The sequence below is a fragment of the Cibotium barometz genome, chromosome 60 (genome assembly GCF_041138505.1).
Source record: "Cibotium barometz isolate CiBa-2024 chromosome 60, ASM4113850v1, whole genome shotgun sequence".
Lineage (NCBI taxonomy): Eukaryota > Viridiplantae > Streptophyta > Polypodiopsida > Cyatheales > Cibotiaceae > Cibotium > Cibotium barometz.
The window spans coordinates 6647089-6672202 of record NC_141105.1 but is presented as its reverse complement, the minus strand read 5'-3'; the positions used below and the strand labels follow the sequence as shown (position 1 = coordinate 6672202).

Here is a 25114-nt window from a genome sequence, read left to right as displayed (position 1 = left end):
AAGCCCTTGTCCTTGAACGGTTACGGCAAACACATGTGTTGCATCCAAAACTCGAAGCCGACGAACTTGGTTTAAACTCAAGTATAAACAGCTCCTAACCATCCTCAAATCTCCTTCAAAACACACAATAGGGAATACTAACTTCCTTTTTTAACATTCTTATTATTGTAGACCCAAAAAAAATCGCATGATTGTCTCTCTATAAACCCAACCGAACAAATATAATTTATCATTTTTAATGCACTCTGGCCCCTATTTGATACAAATCTTCCATAAAAAATAATGTGTTGTCATGGATCTGCTTCTAAAGACGCCTGTTTGGTTTTGAGCTCTTTCCTCTCACAACAATTAGGAGCTCTCACGCATTTTGCAGGTTAATCTCTCTCTCTGTCTCTCTCTCTCTCTCTCTCTCTCTCGCGCGCGCGCGCTCGCACAAGATTAAGGAGCATGATTACTTTATCTCTTGGATTAACACAGTGTCAAAATCTCCTAGGCGTGGGAGACACGGGATGCGTAGTAGATGGTATAGGTGGGGCATGTGAGGCGGGGAGGGGGGTTTTTTGAAGCCAGTTTTTGCTTAGGGTATATGTTGCCTTACTTAAATAAGCACCCCAGCCTTAGCACAAAATAATGTTAGCTAATCTTAGTATACCGTGACTCTTTTGGCTCACGATCATGTTTTGCAGGATGGTCCTTCATACTCTGTCGCTGACGAGATTCCGCTCTCTCGTCAAGTCGGGAATCTGAACAATTTTCTTGCACTTTTCTGGTATGCGTCTTCATTATATTGAGAGAAATAATTATATTAACTAAATAAGGCCAAAATGATTCATAAGACACAATACACAAAATGAGAGAGAGAGAGAGAGAGAGAGAGAGAGAGAGAGAGAGAGGGGCTTATTGATTTATTTAGAAGGCCGAAAACGCCTGAGACCAATGATGATAAATTAGTATGAGTACTGTGGTGGGAGATGCATATGGCATCCCCTATAATCTAAATATTGCATAATGTAAATGTGGAGTATATGGAAACTGTCAAGTATATCAAGAATACACTGATGCAGACACGTTATGTCAAAGCTTGATAAAGCCAAAGATTGACACCTTTTTAGTGCAATATGAAAACGTTTAACCCTTTAAACAGCAATATTTGGGTCATAATTCAGCATTCAGCAATTGGACCAACAGTCCTCAATTCTGGATTTTGCATTAGGCAGCTCCAAGGTGGCAGTTTGTAACACATGCAGAAGAAGTTAACGCACATCATTCAAGAGCCCACATCTAATTCAGAGTCGAGCAACCGTTGCATATATTCTTGTTATTGTTAGCAGTCATCTCTAGTTTGTACACTATGTCAGGGCCTCTATTGTGGGTGTGCTCGCCTGTATTTGGTGTCTTCCCATTTTTCCTCACTCTCCGTATTTTTTCCCTATTTTTTTGGAGCTGTGTATGAGCTGTTGGCTGCCCCAGATGACTGGCCAATTGTATCTGTGATGCCCGACTGATCTGGTGGTGTTGCCCGACCCTTTTCTCAGTGCTGGACCCTTTTCTCAGTGCTGGCCGACTGGACATTTATTGGTCGTGGGCTGATGTCGGCTGATTCTGGGCTGGCTGACCAGCAGCTAGGGGCCATATAAAATGGCCCCTTGCCCACACACTCCATCATGTATTAATGTGGGATTTATTGGTGTATATAGCAGAGTTACACAAGCTTCTCTCTCTCTCTCTCTCTTTCATCTGTGTATTGCTCTCTACAGTAGTTGTCTTCATTTTCGCTGTGCATTTTGACATGGTATCAGAGCCCCAGGTGGCTTGAAGCTTGGAGACAGTGGGACGTCGAGGGTTTGTTGATTGAGGTGCTGATTGGAGATTGTTTGGGTTGTATGGGACTTGGAGATCGGGTAGAAGGCAGCCCCTATCACCGTTGGACAACCACCTTGCATTCTATTTGCAGCCTCTTCTTCTTCTTTTTTTCCCACCCACCCTCCCTTCACAAGACCTTGTGAACCCTTGAGATGGCAGATTTGCTTGAGATGGCTGAGAAGCACATGAAGATCCCGACACTCCTCATGTTCCCGATGGACTGACAGCTGGACGGGAACAACTACGGCGTATGGAAGGTAATGATGGAATCTGTTTTGGAGTCCTATGACTTGGCTGATTTCATTGTTGTTGGGGTTCCATGGTTGGAGTTGGAAGATGGGGAGTTACCCTCTATACGGAAGGAACGGGAGGCACATGCACAGTTATGGGATCGTGTTAATGCCCACGTTCGTTCTTTCATCTTCCTCACATAAAGTATATGACGTTGGCCAGAGGGATTTGGCAGCATTTGGCTTCTCTCTACAACAGGGTATCACCCATGAAGAGGATCTCCTTGGAAGTTTAGATGCGAGTGATGAATCTTGCAAAGTTGTCGATGATGCGGGAGCACATCGACAAGTTGGCAGCATTTGGCTTCTCTCTACAACAGGGTATCACCCATGAAGAGGATCTCCTTGGAAGTTCAGATGCGGGTGATGAATCTTGCAAAGTTGTCGATGATGCGGGAGCACATCAACAAGTTGCAGGTTCTTCAGTAGGAGGTTCTCCAGGCCGGGAAAGAGAGATCGTCAAAGGATATGGCCATAATGTTGTTGTCACACTTGCCCTCTCAGTACTCAACATTTTACTCCTCTTTGATCACTAGTGTGGAAGGCTCAGTACCATCACATGGGAGGAGCTTGTGCCCATAGTCTTGGACCAGGAAGAGCGATTCACGAACTCTCCATAGAGCGGAGGTTCTGAGGCCTTAACTAGCCAATGGTCGAAAGGCCGTAACAACGAAAGGCCGTAACAACAACAAGGGCAAAGAAAAGTCTTCATCGGAGAAGTCTTATGAGAAGAAGCCCAATTCAGAACGAGAGAAACTGAAGGCCGAGAGGACGTGTAATGATTGTGGTGAGAAAGGCCACTATTGGAGGAAGTGTCCCAAGCGGACCGGAAAGAGTGTTGATTCTTTAGCTTCAGCTGCAAAGACTCCGGCTTTGTGCACTTGGAGATGTTGGACACCGATGCTTCATCTTCATCGAGCGAGGAGGCAGTTGGCTTCACCGCCAAGGATACTCGGGAATGGATTCTTGATAGTTGTGCTTCCAGGCACATGACTCCTTCCGTGTCTTCTTTTAGGATATGAAACGACAGTCAGGTCGCATTTTCATTGGCGACAATTCCACCATACCGATTCACAGTGAGGGCCGGGTGGAGATCATTCTTGATGGCAGAGAGGGGGGGGGGAAGCATTCCTCTCGTGTTCTTTACGTCCTCGTACTTGGTTTTCATTTGTTGTCAGTGCATGAGGTGTGCAAGATTGGCTTCCGGGTGGAGTTTGAGGAGCATTCTGTTGCTCTATGGGACCGCGAGATTGGCTAGGTTGTTTGAAAAGGCGGAGTGGAGAACGGTATATACAAACTCTCAGCACTCTCCTCCTTGACAGGTTCTCAGATTGGTGATTTGTGGCACTTTGGGTTTGGCCACTTGAATGTGGATGCGCTGCGGCGAGCTTTCCGGGACGAGATGGTGGTTGGCTTGCCAGATGTTGGCAGCAGGTAGGGACGTTGTAGTTCTTGCATTCGTGGTAAGCAGCACAGGGAATCTTTTCCGAAGCAGGCTTCCAGGTGGGCTTTGAAATCTTTGGAGTTGGTACACATTGACTTGTGTGGACCTATGCTAACGCCATCCTTGGGAGGTTCTTTGTACTTCATGTTGCTTGATGATTGTAGTAGATTCTCTTGGGTTTATTTTCTTTCACAGAAGGACCAAGCTTTTGCTCGGTTCAAGGAGTGGCATGTGATGGTGGAGAAAGAGTATGGCTTGCAAATAAAGACTCTTAGGGCTGACAAAGGAGGAGAGTTTTCTTCCAATGCTTTCGTGTGCATGGCATCAAGCTGGAGCTGGCCAATACAAGTTCACCTTTTGAGAGTGGAGTAGTTGAGCGTAAGAATAGGATTGTGGTGGAGATGGCGAGGACGATGCTGGAGCATCGTGATCTTCCTCGTCCACTTTGGGGAGAGGTTGTGGTTACGACTATCCATACCCTCAACCGTTCTCTGACGACTTTAGTACCGAACATGACTCCCTTGGAGGTGTATTTTGGCAGGAAACCAGATGTCTTAGCAATCCACTTTATCACTTAAAATTTCAAGAGATGAGAGAGAGAGAGAGAGAGAGAGAGAGAGAGAGAGAGAGAGAGATCTATACACCTTATTGGGTCCCACATTACCCACCATTGAAGGGTGTCCTCCTATTGCTAGGAGTATTTGCGTTATTATCTTTGAAAAGAATGAATGTATGACTGACTTTGGACTGTAGATAAGCCAAACGCAAGACCTTTGAAAGACTAAGAGTTGGGCTGAACTGCACCCGGCTGTAGAAGCACCAATGATGACCGATCTGAATGCCAATGCACCCTTCCAATGGAATGTAGGAAGGTGGCAAACTAAGGCTGAGAGAGGGGCTGCTTTGGGAGTGTTCTAGGCTGAGTTTATGCACTGTGAATGAATGAACATTGATGCGTTTTACCTTCACCGAGATGGCTGTAGCAAAACGATGATGTGAATGAATGCTGAATTCTGTTGTATGCTGAAAAACGCAAGGTATTGAAGCGCTTTCCTTGGCTGAATGCTGGAGATGATACATTTTATTGACACGACTTGTTACATATGATAAATGATGGTAATAATGCTGAAATGATGTTTAAAAAATGCTATAAAATATGATAAAAATACTGGATATTCCACGGCTTCTCCAATGGTCTATGTGGTCTATGTGCATCTTTCAGGACAGCAAACTTCTTTTTCCATGTTTCCAATTCCTGTCGCATTTTCTTTTTGTAGTTCTTTAAACCTGTTGCCACCACCTCTACTTCCTATTACTTCCTTTTCAGCTCCACTAGAGGCCCGGGCATTCAAAGCCTTTCCTGATTCTAGGCTCGAGGTTTTTTGTTGTATTTGAGTAGATTAGAGTTTTTCGCATCTATTTTAGTTAGCTTAATCATCAAATAAAACTAGGCTCGGATCCCCCGAGCAAGTTTCCATACCGCCTTTCCAAGACAATGGAATCGGAGTTGGACCACCAACTCCAAGAACTGCTGCAATCTGGCTTCATACGTCGTAGTGTGTCGTCGTTTGTAGCTTCAATCCTGTTTGTCAAGAAGAAGGATGGGTCTTCTCAATTGTTTGTCGATTATTGTGCACTCAATAAGCTGACTATCAAGAGTAAGTTCTTGATGCCTCAAATAGATTACATTCTCGAAAGGTTGAATGGGGCTAAGGTGTTCTTGAAACTCGACTTAAAGAGTGGGTACCACCAGGTGAGGATTGTTGAGGGGGACATCCCCAAGACAGCTCGTGGCTCGGTGGGGATAGCCAAGACTGTGGGCTTGCCCTTGGCTGTCATGGTTGGGAGGTGAGTTAGGCCTGCACCCCCTTGTTGTTTGTTTGCAGGTTTCGAGTCTCGTACCAAGAACGATCACGAGGAGATCCGTGGGGATTTGACAGTGGTATCAGAGCATACCTCGTGAACGAGCAAGTCGGTAGGTAGAGAAGATGAGGTCGAAGAAATATATGTGTTAGAAAAGCTTGTTGTTTTTCTGTGCATACTGCTGTTTCAGATTCAGTATGTGTTTTTTCTTCATCAAAGAAACCCATATTGATGGGGATGGTAGATGGTAGGGTCGTTTGCTTGCAAGAAGTAGGGAAGTCGCTTGTGCAGTCGTACGCAGGAGCAAGTCGGGAGAGAAATCAGAAAAAGCATGTTGCTTTTGGTTGAGCACGAACGGGAGAGAGAGAGCGAGAGAGAACGTCGGTTGTCGCTGTGTGTGCTGGCCGTGTACTGATGTACTGGCTGTGTGTGTTGTAGGCGTTGGGCTACCAGCTGCTACAGGCGGCCAGGACTATGTAGCCAGGCGGCCAGGGCCTGCGTAGCCAGGCGGCCAGGCTTGCCAAGCCAGGCGGCCAGGCTTGCGTAGCCAGCCTAGGCCAAGCGGGCGCCCAGGCCCAGTGATGCAGGTGCTTAGGCCTACGTGGCTTTGTGGCCAGGCCTACAAGGGGCTGTCGCAGGCACAGACTGGCGCGAAGGCACCGGCAGGAAAGCTAGCGGAAGGCGCTGCACGCGTGACGACAGCAGCCGACAGGCGAGGTGGCCGACGGCAAGAAAAAAGCACGTTTGTAGCCCGGTGGGTGACGCCAGCAGCACTAATCCAGGAGGAAAGAGAGAGAAAAAAAACAAGGAAAGCACACAATTTTTTTTTGGCTTTCGTTTTTTTTAATTAGTTTAATTTTTTTTATTAAAGTTTAAAACCCCCTCTCCTCCAAGGTTAAAAGTGTTTATTTTTTTTAAGAGTTTAGAATATATATATATATATATATAGATATTTAAAAAAAAACACAAAAGCAAAAGCCAAAGATAGCTTTTGGGGGCTTTTAGTTTTTTTGGACACCTTTATAAACCCCCTTAAGTGGGCTTCTTGCCACACATCTCTCAAGTTTTCAAGCTCTCAAGCTCTCAAGTTCCCTTGCACTTTCTTTGTGCAAAGATCGAATTTTCTCTCCACGTACCCTCTTCACGATGTCGACCCAAGAATCAGACTTGGAGCCCCTTGTGGAATGCGAACGCTTGCTGGCTACGAAAGGTACCGATGCCGATCTTTTTGACGATTTTGTGTCAAAATCAGATTTCCAAGAGTTCAAAGTAGCTCTCGAAGCTTCTTCGACGGAACGTCAGGCATACATTCAGGCTGCAGGAGGCCAGTGGATGATTCGGAATGGTTTACTATTCCGTAATGACAAAATTTGTGTACCACAGATCCCGGACGTTCGATCCAAGATTCTTAAGGAGTGTCACGACGTCCCTTTTGCTGGACACCTTGGGGTACACAGGACGTTATCATTAGTGAAACACACTTTTTATTGGCCAAAGATGAAAGGGTATGTAGAAGATTATGTTCTCAAGTGTCAAATTTGTCAGGCAAATAAAGCTGAACGCTTTAGACAGGCTGGGTTGTTGCATCCTTTGCAAATCCTAGGTAATAAATGGGAAAGTATTTCCATGGATTTTATTACCGGATTGCCAAGAACACATCAAGGCCACGATTCTATTTGGGTTGTGGTAGATCGCTTGACAAAAATGGCTAGATTTTTACCGACCCGGAAGACTATTACAGCTACGCAATTAGCACGGCAGTTTATCGAGCAATTGTTTAGACTGTACGGGTTACCCCAGGACATAGTCAGTGATAGGGACTCTAAGTTTACGAGTGATTTTTGGAATCTTGTTTTTGAGAAGTTGGAAACAACTTTGAATTTGTGTTCCTTAGATCATCCTCAATCTGATGGCGAGACTGAAAGAGTGAATCAGATTTTGGAAGATATGCTTCGAGCATATGTATCCAAAAGACAGAGTTCATGGGAGGATTATCTTCCTATGTTAGAATTTGCATATAACAGTACTAAGCATACGAGTACAGGGTTTAGTCCTTTCATGCTTATGTATGGTTTTTAACCTAGATCACCTGTTACAGTAGGATTCTTAGGACTTCAGCATGATGCAGCACGTAATTTTTTGCAAGATATGTAGGAAATGTTACAAGTTGCGAAGGAATCTATTAGAAGTGCTCAAGACCGAGACAGGTTTTATTCTAATAGACATCGTTCACCCAGAGAGTTCTCTGAAGGAACGATGGTGTATTTGCGAGTTCCGAAAGATTTCGAGACTTTACGGACAGGTCGATCTCCGAAATTATCCCCTAGATACTGTGGACCATTTCGTATTACACGACGGATTGGTTCAGTTGCATATGAATTGGATTTGCCTTCTCATGTGAAAGTTCATTCTGTATTTCATGTCAGTAGACTTAAGGAAGTACTGGGTGGAGCATATCAGTTAGTTACTCCTCCTCAAGAAATTATAGATGTCGAGGACATGACATTTGTTCCGCACGAACCTGAAAAGATTCTTGGATTTTGTGAAAGAAGATTGCGTAATACATTATCACGGAATACAAGATCAAGTGGAAGGATCGTGTTGAGGAGGACGCTACATGGGAGACATTGACTACTCTTTAGAGAGATTACCCTGGCTTTTAGTGAGCTCAGGAGTGAGCTCTTAGAGGAAGGGGAGTATGTCATGTGCATAGTGTGTATCTACCATGTGCTACACGCACGCAAGACTAATTTCGAGGCTTGGGAAAGCTTGGAGCTAGGCAGGCTGATTGACGAGCTGAGTTAGCGAAAGACTAACGGGCGGGCACCCAAGTATGGACGGGCGGGCGCCCAAGTGTGGACGCCCGATGACCGGCCAAGAGCCTATAAAAGGGTGGCCAAGGTTAGTTATTGGGATATAGAGAGTCGCGAGTTTGTGAGAGCTCTATGGTCTTGGAGCCTGGATCTAGTGCAGACGTGCACCTGCTTTATGCAGCCGAGGTCGGCAGCAATCTCGAGGCCCGCGAGGGCAGCTTCGTGGCGGTATGGGACGTCGCGAGGAGGAGATTGGTCGGTACGTCAACCTAGTTAGCTCAGCTCGTGGCTCGGTATGAATGGGAGATTATGAGTTAGGGTTAGGTTTCATGTGGGAAACATACATAGAGAAGAAGAAGGGAGAGAGAGAGAGAGAGTTGTGGGGATAAGTCAACTCATGCATTGATGAGTGCGTGACTCCCCTATCACACATGTATATTGCACTAGTACACATAGTGCACTTAGTACATTAAAAGTACTAAGTGTACTATGTACTATAAACACATGGGCTAGTACACACTATAAGGGTGGGCATAATGCCTTTACCCCAACAACCTCCCACTTAAAGGCAAAGTGCCCTTAAGTAAAGGAAAAGAAAAATCAGCATGTACATGATAATATACAAGGCCATATCAAGGCTGAAACTTGCCTCATCCAATGCCCATCAAGTGTCTGCAATGAGCAAACCGCTCCGGAGGCAAACTCTTTGTCAACAGATCAGCCGGGTTGTCATCCGTATGAATCTTAACAAGCTGAATTTGCTTGTTCTCTATCACCTCTCTGATGAAGTGACTGAATGGAATATCCCCTGTATAGACAAAAGGTTTTAAAAACCTTTAAAAACATTATGATACCCTTTATGAAAGAAATCGTGGCCCATATGCTATTATTGGGGGCCACGTGTGTGCTTTTTCTGAGGAGGGATTGGCGGGCTGCTGTAGGCGCTTCTTGATTGGTGAAAAAGCGGAGGGCTGCATCAGAGGAGGGTGTGTGTGCTTTCTCTCTCTGGAAGAAAGGCTGCGTTGCAGTACATACAGGCCGGACTGAATCCCTCTCTCTTTGGTGACTGCTAGCTTGGACTGCACGTGGGCTGAACAGCAGGCTGTCGGGCTGTTTGCAGGTCGCGCACAGAGGCTGAACAGCACGTGGGGGCTCTCCCTTACTTGCTAACAAGTTGGGCTGCCTGTTGGAGGGGCTCACACGCTTTTGGAGGGGCTGGACTGCGCTCTCTCTCTCTCTCTCTCTCTCTCTCTCTCCCCCTCTCTTGGAAGGAGGCACAGGGCTGTAGGCGGCTGCAGGAAGTGCAGAGCCGTGTGGGTTTCTCACTCTCCCCTACATACTTGTGGGGCATCAACTTGGTGTTTGGTGGTTCCGAACACATGAACACAGACATCATGTAGATGGCGTTCAATGGATGGAACTTTTAGTTTCTCTTTGCTTTGGTTCAGGACTGTTTTGGAAATGGTTTATGGACTGTTTCATGGCAGTGCATGTGGCTACGAACATGAGCAATTCCGAGGCTGTTTTGAGACTGTTTATGGGTTGTTTTTGGTTGGCAGCAAATTCAGCTATGTGCTTGGGTTTCCGGCTGCAAGTACAGGTCACTTGAATGTGTTTCTTGGCATGGGATTGATGCAAGCTCGCATGGCTGCATGCTCATGGAGCAGATTGTTTTCTTCTTGCTGCTGGTGGAAAGGAATAGAGGGACCTACAGTTATGGGCATCTCTATGTTTCCAGATGTTTCATGAGGGAACAGGTAACTAGATGTATGCCGTTGTTGGCACTGTTGTTGAATGGTGTTGTGAATGGTTCTGTATGGAAACAGGACAAAGGTTTCAAAGGGAAACATGCCTAAGGGTTTCATGTGGAAACAGGTCGTAGGTTTCTCGAGGAAACATGTTTTTGGGTTTCTCTAGGAGATAGGTCACATGCAGGCAGAGGGTACAAGAATGGACACATGTTTGGTACAGCCTTGCTGTTGATTGGACAGGGGTTCGGGAATCCATGACTGAGATGGATAGTACCCTTGGAAGGCAGAGAAGGTTGGTACAGGTTGTCGACTGTATGGTATGCTCTGTTGTGATGCGAGTTCTCTTTTGGAAAACAGTTTGGGAGTCTTTGTTGTGATGTAGAAGCACTGGATGTGTCAGGGTGTGATGCTGTTCATAGGGTGAGAGGCTATGGATGGTTGTGGCAGCCATGATCATGGGAGAAAGCTTCTGTATACAAGACTCATGTGAAAGAGTCTTTTGATGTGAACAATGGCTGGACTTGTTTGTGGATGCCAAGTGGACAAGAAGCCATGATGTAGGGCCTTTGCAGGCTTCAAGAGTTCTGCTGTGACGGTTGAGTTTCTAGCCGTATTGGAATCAAAGCTCATTCTTAATCAATTAAAGAAATACCGCAAGGGGCGCCTCTGGGTTTTGGGGCCAATCGGTGTCCGTGTACTATTTGTAGGAGCACTCTAGCTCCCCTTGTTTGTTTTCCTTTTTCTAGGTCCTCAAAGGTGTTGAAGTGTTTTGTGTGAAGTTTGTTTTTGCACCGCCCTCTGGTTTTGTCTGAAGACCAAGGCCGGTTTACATAAAGTCATGTAAACCTTAATGTTTATAAGGTTGGATGTTCACACACATTTAAAATTTGGTCCGGACACTTTCTAGTGTGGGTGCCCATGAGCTAACCTTTGATTAAATTTTAATAATATTTAAAGTATCTATTGCATGGGCAACTTCTCTTTCCCCACACGCGGTAGATATTGAGGGGGGTGGTTGATGAAAGGGAGGCGACTACAAAAGTTGAGAGGAAAGTTGATTTTTGGAGCTGTTTTTTTGGTACTCGCCTCCTGTGCTGCACCCGCTTGCTGTACCCGAATTGTACTTGCCTCCTGTGCTGTACATGCCTGTTGTACTTGAATTGTACCTCGTTGGAGAGCTGTACATGCCTGTTGTACCTGCATCTGTACCTGTTGAACTTTACCTATTGTACTTGCATCTGTACCAACAGTACTAACTATGCTTGTTGTACTTGCATTTGTACCAACAGTACTTGCAGTACTTACTGTACTTGTTGTACTTGCATTTGTACCAACAGTACCGGTTATAGTTGCAGTACTTGATGTATCGCCTGTACCTGTTTCTACTTGTTGCTTACACCAATTAGGAGTACGGAATGATCTTCTCTGTTGAGATTTGGATTAAAACCTTTGCTAGGTATTTGTTTCTATATTTTATTTCAAATTCAGATAAAATTAAAGTTAGATGTTTTTTTACAAGCATTGCTAGGCAAACTTCACCTCTAGCTGCCTACACCTTAGTAGGCCATCGGGATAGTGAATTTTCCCATGATTGCCCTGATTGCGCCCTCACCTTTAGAGGAGCCAGTGAAGGTCTTGTGGATATGAGGAAAAATAGGGAGCAAAGCTGACTTGGGAACACCTGGTATTTCTTCCACCGTGGTGCTTCACCTTGCTAGGTGTTAGTACAGGCGTGCCTATTGGTGCACGGTCCTGGAAGACCTGTGAGGGCAGGTGTACTACGAGAGTTGATTCTTCACCGACAAAATCTTGTTGTATTCCATTTCACTTCATGTCATGGAGGAATCTGGCCATGAGGCCCATGAACACTTGTACATACAAATACTCCAAGAAATACAAACCGTATTGAGGGGGGGGCCGGCCCTTTCCGGCCCCAGTATTGGTGTCAAGTGTTCTTGGTCATTTTCAGTTTTAATGTTGTTAATTATGTCCATTGTTGGTATTTGTTAAGTGATCTAAAAATGTGTATTTTGTCTTCCGATTTGTAAGCCTCTTGTAGGGAGCGGTTACAAGGAGATCTACACCAGGCTATGGATTTACCCTTGGCTCAGAAGCTATTTCTTGGGGCAGCAAGAGGCAGCCAACTATTGCCTTGTCTTCTACTTAGGCAAAGTACCGGGTTGCTTGTGGTGCTGCTTGTGAGGTGGTGTGGCTGCGGAGGATACTTGGTGAGATTGGGTTTCCACAGAAGAAATCCACGCTCATCCAGTGCGATAACCAAGCTGTATAGCTATTGCTTGGAATCCGGTCTTCCTTGCCCGGACCAAGCATATAGAGATACAATATCACTTTGTTCATGAGAAGATTTTGGCTGGTGACATCTTGCTTATCTTTTGTTCGACGGTGGACAATGCGGCGGACCTCTTCACGAAGCCTCTACCTCAGCAGATGCTCCGTCAGCACTCCAACTCATTGGGGTTGGTTCCACGTCCAAGAGCTGAGAGGGGGTGTTAGCAGTCATCCCCTGTCTGTACCATATTACACCTTAGGAAGTGAGGGTCTCTGTTGAGGGTGTGCCCACCTGTATGTCATGTGCATCACAGATGCCATGGACATGCTCAGGGCTAGATCCAGAAGAGGCAGCCAGATAAAGAGCAGAACCAGACAGAGCCAGGGATTGGAGCACAAGTGGCCAGTTTGGATGTGGAGAAGAACCAGGGTACAGTCGGCTGAGTAAAGGAGCTGCTGGCTGTACCAGAAAGCATGTCGGCTGACGTGGCAGCAGCAGGCGCATCAAAGACCAAAGGCACATCCAGTCGGCTGGATTTAAGGGGTATTAATGGACATGTAACTGGCCGACCAGCAGTCGGCCAGTTCATCATTTATTCCAAAGCCTATAAAAGGGGCCCCTTGCTCATAGCATTACTCATTCCACCCACTAGGGGTGTGAGTCAATAGGAGGTCCCATAGGGGACAGATTTTAGGGTTAGGAACCTTTTTATGAAGGCAGCCCATGGCTGCAAAGATCTGTACCTTTTTTGTACATAGTATATACTGAAATTCCAGCACTTCTCTCTCTCTCTCTCTACTCTCTCTCTACCTGCGTTTTTGCATCATGGTGCGTTTTTGCATCAGAAGGTTTCCAAGAGTGTTTAGGGCTGAAAGAAGACTACCCAGAGCTTCCGCGTGTTACATTGGTATCAGAGCATCAGGCTCAGCAAAGCTAAACACTGATTCAGTCCCATATGATGGTGTACAGGTCCAAGGTACAGGAAAGTACACGGATTCGAAGCCCAAGGCGGGAACACAGATCGGGAAGAACTCCCAGGAGGTTTGTTGGTGGTGTTCCACAGTGCCCGATGGGGATGGCAGTTCCGTGAGCCAGATGGGTTCTAAGGGAACGGTCCCAAGGGAGGTTGATCCTCCAAGGGTGATGTGAGAGTGCCAGACTCAGTTCCAGGAACGAAGACCAAGACGGTGTTCAGAGTCAGGGCAGGAATGGATTGTGGACTAGAGGAAGACCAGATGCATAGATCTTCATCAGAGACAGAGTGGTTTGGAGAACAGATCGGATTTTCAGAGAAAAAGTTTGCCAGGGATGGATGATGACAGAGGGACTTCGGAACAGGATTGGGATGATGACAGTCATCCAAGAGCAGGTTGGATTCCCGTCATCAAGTTTAGCAGAGGGGGATGTCATGTGCATCACAGATGCCATGGACATGCTCAGGGCTAGATCCAGAAGAGGCAGCCAGATAAAGAGCAGAACCAGACAGAGCCAGGGATTGGAGCACAAGTGGCCAGTTTGGATGTGGAGAAGAACCAGGGTACAGTCGGCTGAGTAAAGGAGCTGCTGGCTGTACCAGAAAGCATGTCGGCTGACGTGGCAGCAGCAGGCGCATCAAAGACCAAAGGCACATCCAGTCGGCTGGATTTAAGGGGTATTAATGGACATGTAACTGGCCGACCAGCAGTCGGCCAGTTCATCATTTATTCCAAAGCCTATAAAAGGGGCCCCTTGCTCATAGCATTACTCATTCCACCCACTAGGGGTGTGAGTCAATAGGAGGTCCCATAGGGGACAGATTTTAGGGTTAGGAACCTTTTTATGAAGGCAGCCCATGGCTGCAAAGATCTGTACCTTTTTTGTACATAGTATATACTGAAATTCCAGCACTTCTCTCTCTCTCTCTCTCTACTCTCTCTCTACCTGCGTTTTTGCATCATGGTGCGTTTTTGCATCAGAAGGTTTCCAAGAGTGTTTAGGGCTGAAAGAAGACTACCCAGAGCTTCCGCGTGTTACACTGTATATGAGATTTCTCCATTTTCCCATTTTTTCTGTCCTTTACCAGTTTTGCACCACGTGGGGGGCTGTTTTTTTTTTCTTCTACTGTCGGCTGTAGTTCTGTTGCCGACCAGGAGGTGCCCATTTTTGCTAGCCGACTATGTCTTTTGCTGGCCGACTGGATTTAATCCAGTGGTGGGCCTCTCATGGGGCTGTCGGCCTGTTTTAGGCTGGCTGACCAGCAGCCCAGGGTGGTATAAATACACCCTTGCCCCCCACACCATTTTGTACCGGATCTTCTGTATGTAGTTGAGTTTAGATAGGTTCTCTCTCTCCTGAAATTCTGCATTTTCTCTCTCACAGCAGTTTGTCTCATATTCAGTGTGCATTCCGACAGATATGGCTAGCAAGGATGAGGTCTAGATATCCTAGGGTCGGGTTAAAAGGAGACCAATGGCTTAAAAATAGCCAAAAAGGCTTAGTATAGGGCTGATTGCTAATTATGATGAGGGGGAGGAATCAAAGTGCGGAGACATCTACTAGGGGTGTGGATTCTTACGACGACGAAGAGTTCGGCATAGGGTATGTCTTGGTGGTATGGGACGCCAAGCCCTACTACCATGGTAGGGCTGATTGGAAGCAATCTAGACGTGAGGCTTGGGGGTGGTTCCCAAGGGGAATCTATGGCTGGGAGTGAGCTGCTAGCCAAATTCTTTCAAGGTCATTGAAGCAAGTTATTAAGTATGTGATTCTAACACAAAACCATAAAGCTTTTACCCATTTAATGTCATAATACAAAAAATGCGTGGCCTAAGGGTTTTCTGCTTGTCCATGGGTCCATAAATGGTTTCACATGCAACAAAATCTTAGGCAATGTCCATGTCCAAAAGCAGGTCACGTGCGTGTACTAAATTTAGCATGAATAGAAAGTCTAGGGCTTCCTATTGTGGTAGATTATTAAAGATGTTTTTTTTGCTCGGCTCACAACCCCTCTCTCTGAGCTTAGTAGTAGTTGAATTTGTTTTAGGATTCTTTTTAGCATTGCAAACTTTTACAGAAGAGAATATACAATACATTAGGTTGAGAGGATTACGTCTTTTGCTGTTATTAGTTGTGTGTTTGAAAATAGTTAAAAGAACGCTGTTGCTTTGCATCATGTTGCAAGGGCCTCATAGGTCTCTATCATTTTGTACGATTATTTGTCAAATTATAAACATATGAATTTATGTTTTTAAGAGTCTATGATATCATTTTTTCCATGGATTTGAATTATAAGGTTTATGTTTTTAAGAGTCTATGATATCATTTTTTCCATGGATTTGAATTATAAGGTTTTCGTTGGTGTCTGGACAGATATGCAAGCATGTTGAGTGGCTTACGAGTCATTTCTCGTGACGAGGCAACATTGAGTTTGCAGCCTGTGATGCCTCTTAATATTGAGTAACTCTTTTCAATTTTATGAGTTGTGTTGTGTTAAGGAAGCATTTCTAACTTGAAAAACTAAAATATTTACAAGCAAAGTAATGAAAGGCAGCTGTCTATACTGACACGCAAACTTATGAATCTGATTATGAATACTTGACCTTCATCTCATGTTCATGGATGTGTGTATCATGCATGTATAATGTGGTGTGAGTGCATCTTACGCTGCAATAGGTATCAAAGATGGGACGGTTCCCAGTCATTGTGTTTTGTATGTGTAAATGTACATGCCTTGAGCAGGATGCACATGGACATGGATCTCTCTTGCAGCTGCCTTTTAGGCAAGATCCGAGGGCAAGTATGGACCTGGTGGGCAGTTTTGACTGCCCAATAGGCACCCAGAGGTGCCCAAGTTGTGCCCTAGTGGATGGGACACAAGTTGGGCAGAATATGAACCTGCTTAATGACCTTTTGAAGGATATTTTTGGGCTGAATAAGGGCTGGCTGACCAGCATATGACCTACTATCAGATTCCTATATAAAGGCTGGTCAAGGGTCATTTAGAATCAATCAGCATCTGCAAGAGCTAAGGCACGTGGATGGTCATATTTGCAGCCCTCTTCTGCGTTTGCCATCAGCAGGTCATTAATGCACAGGACAACACAAAGTGCATTGCATAGCAGTTATGTACAGATATGCACATATATTCACGTTTTGGCAATATACAGTAGTTTAGGGTCTCTCTTGCCTTTTCTTTAATGTGTGTTTGCTAAATAGGATCAACGTTAATCTCTCTTTGCTTAGTGTTAAATCATATTAACTTTTGTTTGCATGTCACATTGGTATCAGAGCAACAGGTCAGCCTTTCTCCAAGCTTTGTGTTAGGTCATGGAGGGTGCTTTTATTCCATGTGCATTTTTAAAGGGTTTGCAAGGCATCCAAGTCTACAGCCATATTCATGCAATAAGGTTTGCATTTAGGGTTTGTGTTAGGTCTTCCAGTAGCCAGGTCAAGTCTAGCACTAGTTGCATATCAATTAGGTCTAGTTTAGGTAGGGAAGTCATCATTGCTCTTCATGGATTCCATACAGGAGGAGTTCTAGCAATGAAGGGCTACGTATCATGACAAATTGGAATAGAGCACAGCCCGGATGACATGGGAAGGGGAAGCACGCAGATGGGATATCAAAGCCCGGTATGGCCAGATGCAAGGCCTATTTCAGGGGAATACAATGCTACTGAGCCAAATGTCGAAGAGAGATTAATGTATGAATTGCAGCATTGATAGCCGGAGAGCCCGTAAACAAACGTACATGAATGGAGAGTTTAGGTGAGGTTGAAGCTCAGTAGGAGGGAGTCTCTACGGTTGACAGAGAGCTTCCAAGACCGAAAGTGGCCTAAGAGACCGCTGCCCCAAGGCAGGAGTGTAGACTGGTATAGGATCATGAGGAGGTGCTGATGTTGGTGGCAGTACAGTTAGAGCAAGGATAGGAATCACTCTTGGAGGATTAGGAGATTCCAGAGTTTGGTGGCGGTAGAGTTATAGAAAGCATAGGAACCACTCTCACCAACGAATGCCAAAGTCTGTGACTACCGGATTGTTGAAGGTCATGTGGTCCCAGTTTCCAAGTTCCTTACCAAGGCGGGTGAGGAGAGTAGTATTATAGTGGAAAGTACCATGCCTGATGTTTGCGTGGAGATAGTAGAGTTGGAGCCCCCACTAAACGATAAGCTAAGTCTCATGCATACGTATGGACCAGATCATAACTGGAGCAAAGGTGCATGATCTGCCCCAGTGCTCAACTTTACCACCATGAGGATCTGTCATGTGCATGCTGTGAGTGGGATACACATGGACATGGATCTCCCTTGCAACCACTTTAAGCAAAATCCGAGGGTGAATATGAACCGATTGGGACAGTTTTGACAACTTTACCACCATGAGGATCTGTCATGTGCATGCTGTGAGTGGGATACACATGGACATGGATCTCCCTTGCAACCACTTTAAGCAAAATCCGAGGGTGAATATGAACCGATTGGGACAGTTTTGACAGCCCAATAGGCCAAAGGTGCACATGACGTGCACCAGTGGATGGGGCACAAGTTGGGTACAATATGAACATGTTCAATGACCTTTTGGCGTATAGCTAAGGCATCGACCTACTTTGGTATCTGGATCATCAGATTTGCAAAGGCATCGACCTACTTGAAATCAATGAGAGTCTGCAAGAGCTGAGGCATCTGGATCATCAGATTTGCAACCCTCTTTTGGGCTCGTTGTCATTAACACACAGCAGGAAGACAGCATGAAGTGCATTGCATAGTAGTTAAACAGAAATATGCATGACAGATCTTAGTGTAGAACTCATTGTATATATTCATGTTTTGGTGATATACAATAGCTTAGGGTCCCTCTTGCCTCTTCTCTATTGTGTGTGCGCTAAGGATGATCAACATCAATAATTTTGGATTCTGCTGCATGTCACAATATTACAAGACTTTTTACAATGCTTTGGATGACTCAAGCAAGGAGTCAATTTAAGCCGACACAAAAAAAAAATCAATCACCAGGGAGTTTGTTCTCTCTTGCCTTGACTGGCGAATTTGTGCCAAGCGCAGCATGATTGGCTATAGAGAGTGTACTGTCGTATACCGGTGATCACGCCTGGATGCCTACGATTCTAGATCCTACCAAGGTTCTTTATCTCTGTGCATCCTCAAATTCAATTCCAGACCACCTCTTGTTTTGGTGCATACTTACGTTGTACAATTTTTGAGCCTCTTCAGTGCAGAACCAATGTCCGCACAGATTTCAGGTGCAATCACACATCCCTCTTTTTGCTTGCCTCCCCCCCAATCTCCTGGTTACAATTTCCACTCCTTGCCTACTCTCCAGCTATTTGCACTGCATTCCAGCCGTCTTTTTGACACAGATAGCACAAAAACAATTGTCTTGACTTATAGCTGGAGCTCTCCCCCTTCTTGCGTAGTATGCGGCATGTGAGGTCCTTCCTTGAATCTCCCTAAACACAGCAGAAAACCAAGGTTAGTCATAAACCAAATCATGAGTTAACAGGCTAGCTCACCTCCCAACTACAACCGGCATCCACCGATCTCCTCCGTGCCAAGGCTAGGGCTTCCTGCACAATCCCATATGTCTGTGTCTAACTCTGGCGTCCCATACCACCAAAGTCTGCCTAAAGGCCTTTGACCATAGTCACAGGGGACGGAAGGGACGAGTGCTTGGAACGGAGGGACGCCAAAACGGGACGGACCAGCGAAGGGAACGGCAGGGGACGGACGGACGTCCCCAGCCGTTGCAGTCGCTGTTTCCAGCCGTTGCAGTCGCCGCTTGCTTGGGCCTTGGCCCTTGAGCCTTTGAGGCTTGCCCCTCTCTCTCTCTCTCTCTCTCTCTCTTGCCCTTGAGGCTTGCCTCTCTCTCTTGCCTATCTATATAAGAACAAGCCTCTACAAGGCTACAAGCACACACAACTTTCAAGCTTTCAAGCTTCTTCTAGCTTCCAACTTCCAAGTTCCAAGCCTCTCACACAAGGCCCGCGGGCCGCCGCCCTACTATCTAGACTCTCTCTCTCTCTCTCTCTCTCTCTCTCTCTCACCTCTCCCTCAAGCCTCTTGAGTCTTGAGTCTTCCAACTTCCAAGCCTCTAGGCTCTAGGCCTCTCTCTCTCTCTCTTTCCTCAAGGCTCAAGAGTCAAGCCATCTTCAACCATGGCATCCTCCTCACGTGCCGGGGCTTCCCGTAGAAGGACAACGGGATGGACATGGTGGGAGGAGGTTAACTACACCCCATCCGCTCATGGAGGCGGTTCTCAGCCATGGGTATGCAAGCTTTGCCCGTACCGGCGAACGGGTGGCGCCGACAAAGTGCGAGCCCACCTCTTGCATGAGAGTGGGCATGAGGTGAGGTTTTGCATGAATAACACGCCCGAGAAGAGACGGGAACTTCTTGACAAGCTTAGCGTCTACGAGGCGGTCGAAGCGACAAGGACACCACGAGTGGCCATGGATCCCGCGACGATGGGGAGAGGAACTCAAGCCTCTACAATAGAGTCATGTGGTGGATCGGGATCATGCACACCATCACCTTCACCATCAAGTCGGAATGTTACTCCATCCACGACGCGGGCACCCTCCATCTCCACGGCCTCTCAACCATTACGTGGCCCACGACGACAATCTACACTTGGGGAGAATTGGAACCCCAAGTTGAAGGAGAAGGTGGATATGGCGGTGGCCCGCTTCTTCTTCCACGACCACATTGCCTTTCAAGCGGCTAGGTAAGTGCAATCGATCATTGCCAATTCATCATTCATGTTTTCATCATCCTATACCCCTTCTCATTAGTAAATTACTTTCTTGAATAGGTCGGAATACTTCAAGGTCATGGTTAAGAAGATTGGGGAGTATGGCTCAACCTATACGCCCCCCCTCATCCGAGAGCTTGCGCACTACATTGCTCGAGAAGGAGAAGCGCATTGTAGAGCAAGCGGCCAACAACACAAAGCGGCAATGGGAGAGGAACGGAGTCTCCCTCATTGTGGATGGATGGAGTGACACCCGCAAGAGGAGTATTCACGGCGTGGTTGCATATTCCCGCGGAGAGATGTACTTCATCTCATCTCATGATGCATCCGGCACTGGGAAGAGCGCGGATGTGCTTGCGGCGGAGTGGGCTACCACCATGGAGATCGTTGGCCCCGAGCATGTGGTGGGCTTTGTTGCGGATGGGGAGCCTTCCAATAGGGCGGCGGGAGCTATTCTCCAAGGTATGTATGGACATGTCACGGTGTCCTTTTGTATGGCTCATTGCCTAAACAACCTCCTCAAGGACATCGGGGCATTACCATGGATCAGCCCGCTCATTGAGGAGGCCAACACCATGGTCTCCTTTGTCCTCAACCACCAAAGACTTCGGCATGAATTCAACAAGAGGTGCTGTCTCTCTCTCCTCAAATATTCCGACACCCGGTTTGCCTACAACTTTCTCATGTTGGGCCGGTTGAAGGATTGTAGCGGTGCTTTGAGGGGGCTTTTCCTTAGCGACGAGTTTGTCGCCATGCAAGAGTCCCGTACAAACACTGGCCAAGAGTGTAGGCTACAGGCGGATGACGCCTCTTGGTGGGAGCGTGTGAAGACCACAGATGCTATGGTGAGGCCCATAGTCCACCTATTGAGGATTGTAGACACTATGCAACCATGCATAGGCAAGGTCTACGAGGCCATGGATCGCATGATAGAGAAGTTGAAAGACTTCGTGCCTGACGAAGACAGATACGAGGAGATCCATGCCTTGTGTCTAGGAAGGTGGAATTTCTACTACTATCCATTGCATGCAGTAGCTTATGTGGTGGACCCATAATTCCAAGGCAACAAGCAGGAGAGCGATCGGGAGGTGAGCGCTGGATGGATGATAATCTTGGATCGTCTTGTGCCTGATGCATCGGTTAGGCGCAAGATCAGGGACCAGCTTTCGATGCACAGGTCATTTCATGGCTCCTATGGCTGTCATGATGCACATGTTGACCGCTCCAAAGTTGGTGCTGCTCTATTGTTGGAGGAATTTGGTTCAGATGCACCGGAGCTGCAGTAGCTTGCCATCCGCATACTTAGCCAAGCCGTCAGCTCCTCTTGCTTGGAGCAACTTTGGAGTACCTACAGCCACATTGCCTCTAGGAAGAGGAACCGACTCGGGGTAGAGCGTGCCAATGACCTTGTCTTCGTCAGCGCGAACTTGTGAATGCTTTGCAAGAGTGTCACCAAGAAGTCAGATTCCTTCACCGAGTGGGAGATGAGTCAACAAGAAGAGCAACAAGAGGATGAGGTGCAGGAGCAGCATGGCAGTGAGGATGAGACTGAGGATGAGCTTGATGCTTCTTTGGCACAAGCTACCTATGACCATGAGGCGAGCACTTCACGTGGATGATCATTCATGGATCATGATTCATGGGCCTTACTACTTAGCTCTAGCCTCTAGCCTCTAGTCTTCAGCACTTTTTTGTCATTGACTCATTTGAGTCCGTCCATGTATTCTGCCTCCTTAAGGCTGAGTCCTGACTCTTGAGTCATGACTCATTTTGTATCTGCTTAATTATTAATATGACTCAAAAGCTTACCATTTTAGTGTAAATTTGTGCTCATTTTGATGTACTTCCAAAGTAGAATAAGTGTAGAGTAGAAATTAAAAAAAAAAAAGTATTTTTTGAGTGCCGTTCCCTCCCCCGTCCCCGTTCCCTACTTATGGCTGTCCCCCATCCCATCCCCGTCCCCCGTCACCGTCCCCCGTCCCTTGTGACTATGCCTTTGACACACGAACCTATGTACTCACCATGTGCATGGCACGACCATGTTTGCTCTTTATCCAATCCAGACCGTTGGCGGTGCATCCGCGTAACTATCACCCATAATAACCCAAGCTCTCACTTATCTAGTAATAACTACGCTATAAAAGGCCATTAAGCTTGTTTTATCAATCCAAGAACTCTAGCCAAGTATCAGCTTGTTAATCCCTGGGCTCCCTAACCCCGTTGGATTAGTTCCCTAATCCGTAGATGAGCGTCCAGGTACATAACATTCTTCCCTTCTTCATACATTTATTCTTAAATGAAATTAGGGAAATGCTTACTCAAACTAGCTACGGACTTCCAAGTCGAGTCCTCCTTTTCCAGTTAAACTTGTATTTAGGGATCAACTTGTTCCTAAGTTGTCTTTCCCTGAAATCTAGAATCCTCGCGGGTTCATGTGGAACAAGGAAAGGTCCTCAACCTCAACAAGTTCGTCACTCTAAAGAACACTTTCCTCCTCACCTTCCATCCCGGTAACTATGAGGACCTCATTCTCCAGGAGCTCGGGAGGTTACAACTGCTACTAGGGGAGAGGGTGTCTGAACTCATGACACGGACCACAGTGCAGTGCTGGGCCTGCTTACCAACTTACCTCGGTGACTTCATGATGCGTTAGTGGGTGACACAGGCCTTGCCCAGGTCCACCCAATAGAAGATTTGAGAGAGTCGGCTCCCACTGTCACCGTTTGGCCGCCCAAGTGGTCTTCCTTTGTTTTTGTGCTAAGGTACGGGAGGGCAGGGAGCTTCATGTCGCTCGTACGGAGGCCAAGACTCACGTCACCTACGGGAGGTCAGGCCTCTCGTCACCTGTAGTGTGGCCAGGGCTTGGAACCCATTATCAGGGATCCTGCTGAGCTAGTTCCGTGCTCGGGAAGACCTGCTATTTACAGGTTCCAAGAACGGGAGGTACTTCCACTGCATGATGCATACGCATGCTTCATTGTCTGATTGAAACTATTTAATCAGTCCCAAGAAGGTAATGTTTCCATATAGTAAGTGCAAGAATTACAGCCAAGAGCTCTTTCTCATAAATGCCAAGAGGTAGCTCTGCATCATGCAATGTACGGCTCTCATAAGCCACGGCATGTCTCTCTTGATTTAGGACAGCTCCTATGCAATTTCCAAGATGCATCACATTCCACACAAAGGCTTTTGTAAATCGGGAATGATCAACACTGATTCGGGCCAATTTCGAATTGCATCAATCTTTGCAGGATCCATCTGCACTCTATCTTTGGACACAATATGTCCAAGATAATGCATCTCTGACAAGAAAAACTCACACTTCTTTGCATTTATGAAGAGTTTATGCTTACCGAGTTCTTCAAAAACAATGGCCAAATGAGCTCTATGCTCTTCTTCGGTCTTTGAGAAGACTAGGATGTCATCAAAGAAGACACCCGTAAATTTACTGTACCCACGGACTATGCGATCCATCAATCCAGCTGCCCGCTTGTTTCTGTGTCTTCTTAATCAACTCGGTCCATGTGGTTGCCTCGTTTGCTGCCTTCTTGGAGGGTCTTCATTTGCTCTCTGAGTGTATTCAGCTCATCATTGAGGGATAGTTGAATTTCTTCTTCTTCGAATTGAGTACGTGCCCTCAAGGTCTCGTTTTCCACCTTAAGGGTGGCAACTTGGGCCTCCAGCTCCGTGATTAGTGAGGTGTGGTGGCTGGTTTTTGCATCAAACATTTGGACCATTTCCTCCTGCATCTTGCTTAGTTGAGGTACCATGTATGCGTGCACGGCCTATGAGAAAATCTGTGTACATCATCATCATGTCTCAAGGGGGGCGAAGAGAGAGAAAGGGGCAACGAAGAGAGAGAATGACTGCAAGAAGGGGGGCGGAGAGAGAGAGAGAGAGAGAGAGAGAGAGAGAGAGAGAGAGAGAGAGAGAGAGAGAGCTTTATTAACGTCTACTAGAGGCCGAAGTCGGCCTATGAGACAAAACAATGTACAAATGCCAATGTCCTTTGAGTATCCAGATAATAGAAAAAGGTACAAGGTACAAAGCTGAAAAGCTGAGGATCGATGGGAGAGTGGACCATCAAAACTGACAAGGGATGGATGGAGCGCTATCACTAGGGGCTCAATGTGCAGTACTGTATGCATCGGGTATACAATCATGCTATGCAAATCTAGCTAGCTCCATCCAGTACCATACTGGGGATGTAGGATGGTGTACATCAGTGGGGGGAGGGGCAAAGACCTCTTGTAGGATCCTCCCTAGATCTGATCGAAAATGTGTGAGCCTCTCCTGGACATAAAGCTGGTGGCCAGACCGGATCTGAGTGATCTCTCTCTCATGAAGTCTAGGGCCTGGTGCTCTCTATCTCCGTCGAGCTCGAAGATCCTCTGTGCGCTGAAGTGTGACCCCCTGTTGTGGTGGTGGTGGGGGTGGTGGCGTAGCTCTCTGAAAGAAATCTGTAATTTGGGACTGCTGCCTACCTCCCTGTGTCGTTTGTGTCTGTAGTAGTGTCTCTCTGTGTTGTTGTATCTCTATCAGGAACTGCCTGAATCGGTGCTGGTCTGCCAACTCCATGATCTGGCGCAATGAGTGGGGCTCCCTGAAGAAAGTAGGGTATCTCTCTCGGACAGTGCTGTATGCTCTGCATCTACATACAAAGTGCCCCTTGCTCTCTATCTCCTCCTGACAAGTCTGCATATCCTCTCAAGTGCGGGGGAGGCACGATGCTCGACCAGCCTCTATCTCAAACTGATGTGATGATACTCTAAGTTGACCAATGGCCACTCTGATCCTGTGTGGCATGTATGTATCCATGTATCGAAGTCTCTTTATGAATCCATCCGCTGAGATACGCATAAACTGATCTCTGTAGTATACCATCTTCGGCGGTAGAGGCTGACTGGGTGTAATCCAAGTCTCGAGTGTATCGCTGTCGTAAATCCTGCCGAAGGACTCTGTTCCTCTCACTGTGAGAGAGCTGGATGTGTGGTGCATGTATATCATATTGGAAAGGTGGCAGGTGATCTATGTTGAGACCATGCTGAGTGAGCCAC

General features: G+C 46.5%; 1 protein-coding gene across 3 annotated transcripts in view; it reads left to right on the top strand.

Annotated features, from left to right (window-relative positions):
• The first annotated feature begins 207 nt into the window (after positions 1-207).
• The window catches only part of LOC147604914 (CwfJ-like family protein), a 100050-nt gene continuing 75143 nt past the window's right edge, over positions 208-25114 (top strand). Inside the window, exons 1-3 of one of the 3 annotated variants that reach the window (XM_086794133.1) lie at positions 208-373; positions 687-769; positions 15663-15729. In XM_086794133.1, the coding sequence (XP_086650259.1) occupies positions 15673-15729 (57 nt within the window). In that variant the 5' untranslated portion in view covers positions 208-373; positions 687-769; positions 15663-15672. Of the gene's footprint in view, positions 374-686; positions 770-15662; positions 15750-25114 lie in introns of all 3 variants that reach the window. The other 2 variants (XM_086794134.1, XM_086794135.1) reach the window with 2 other exon arrangements.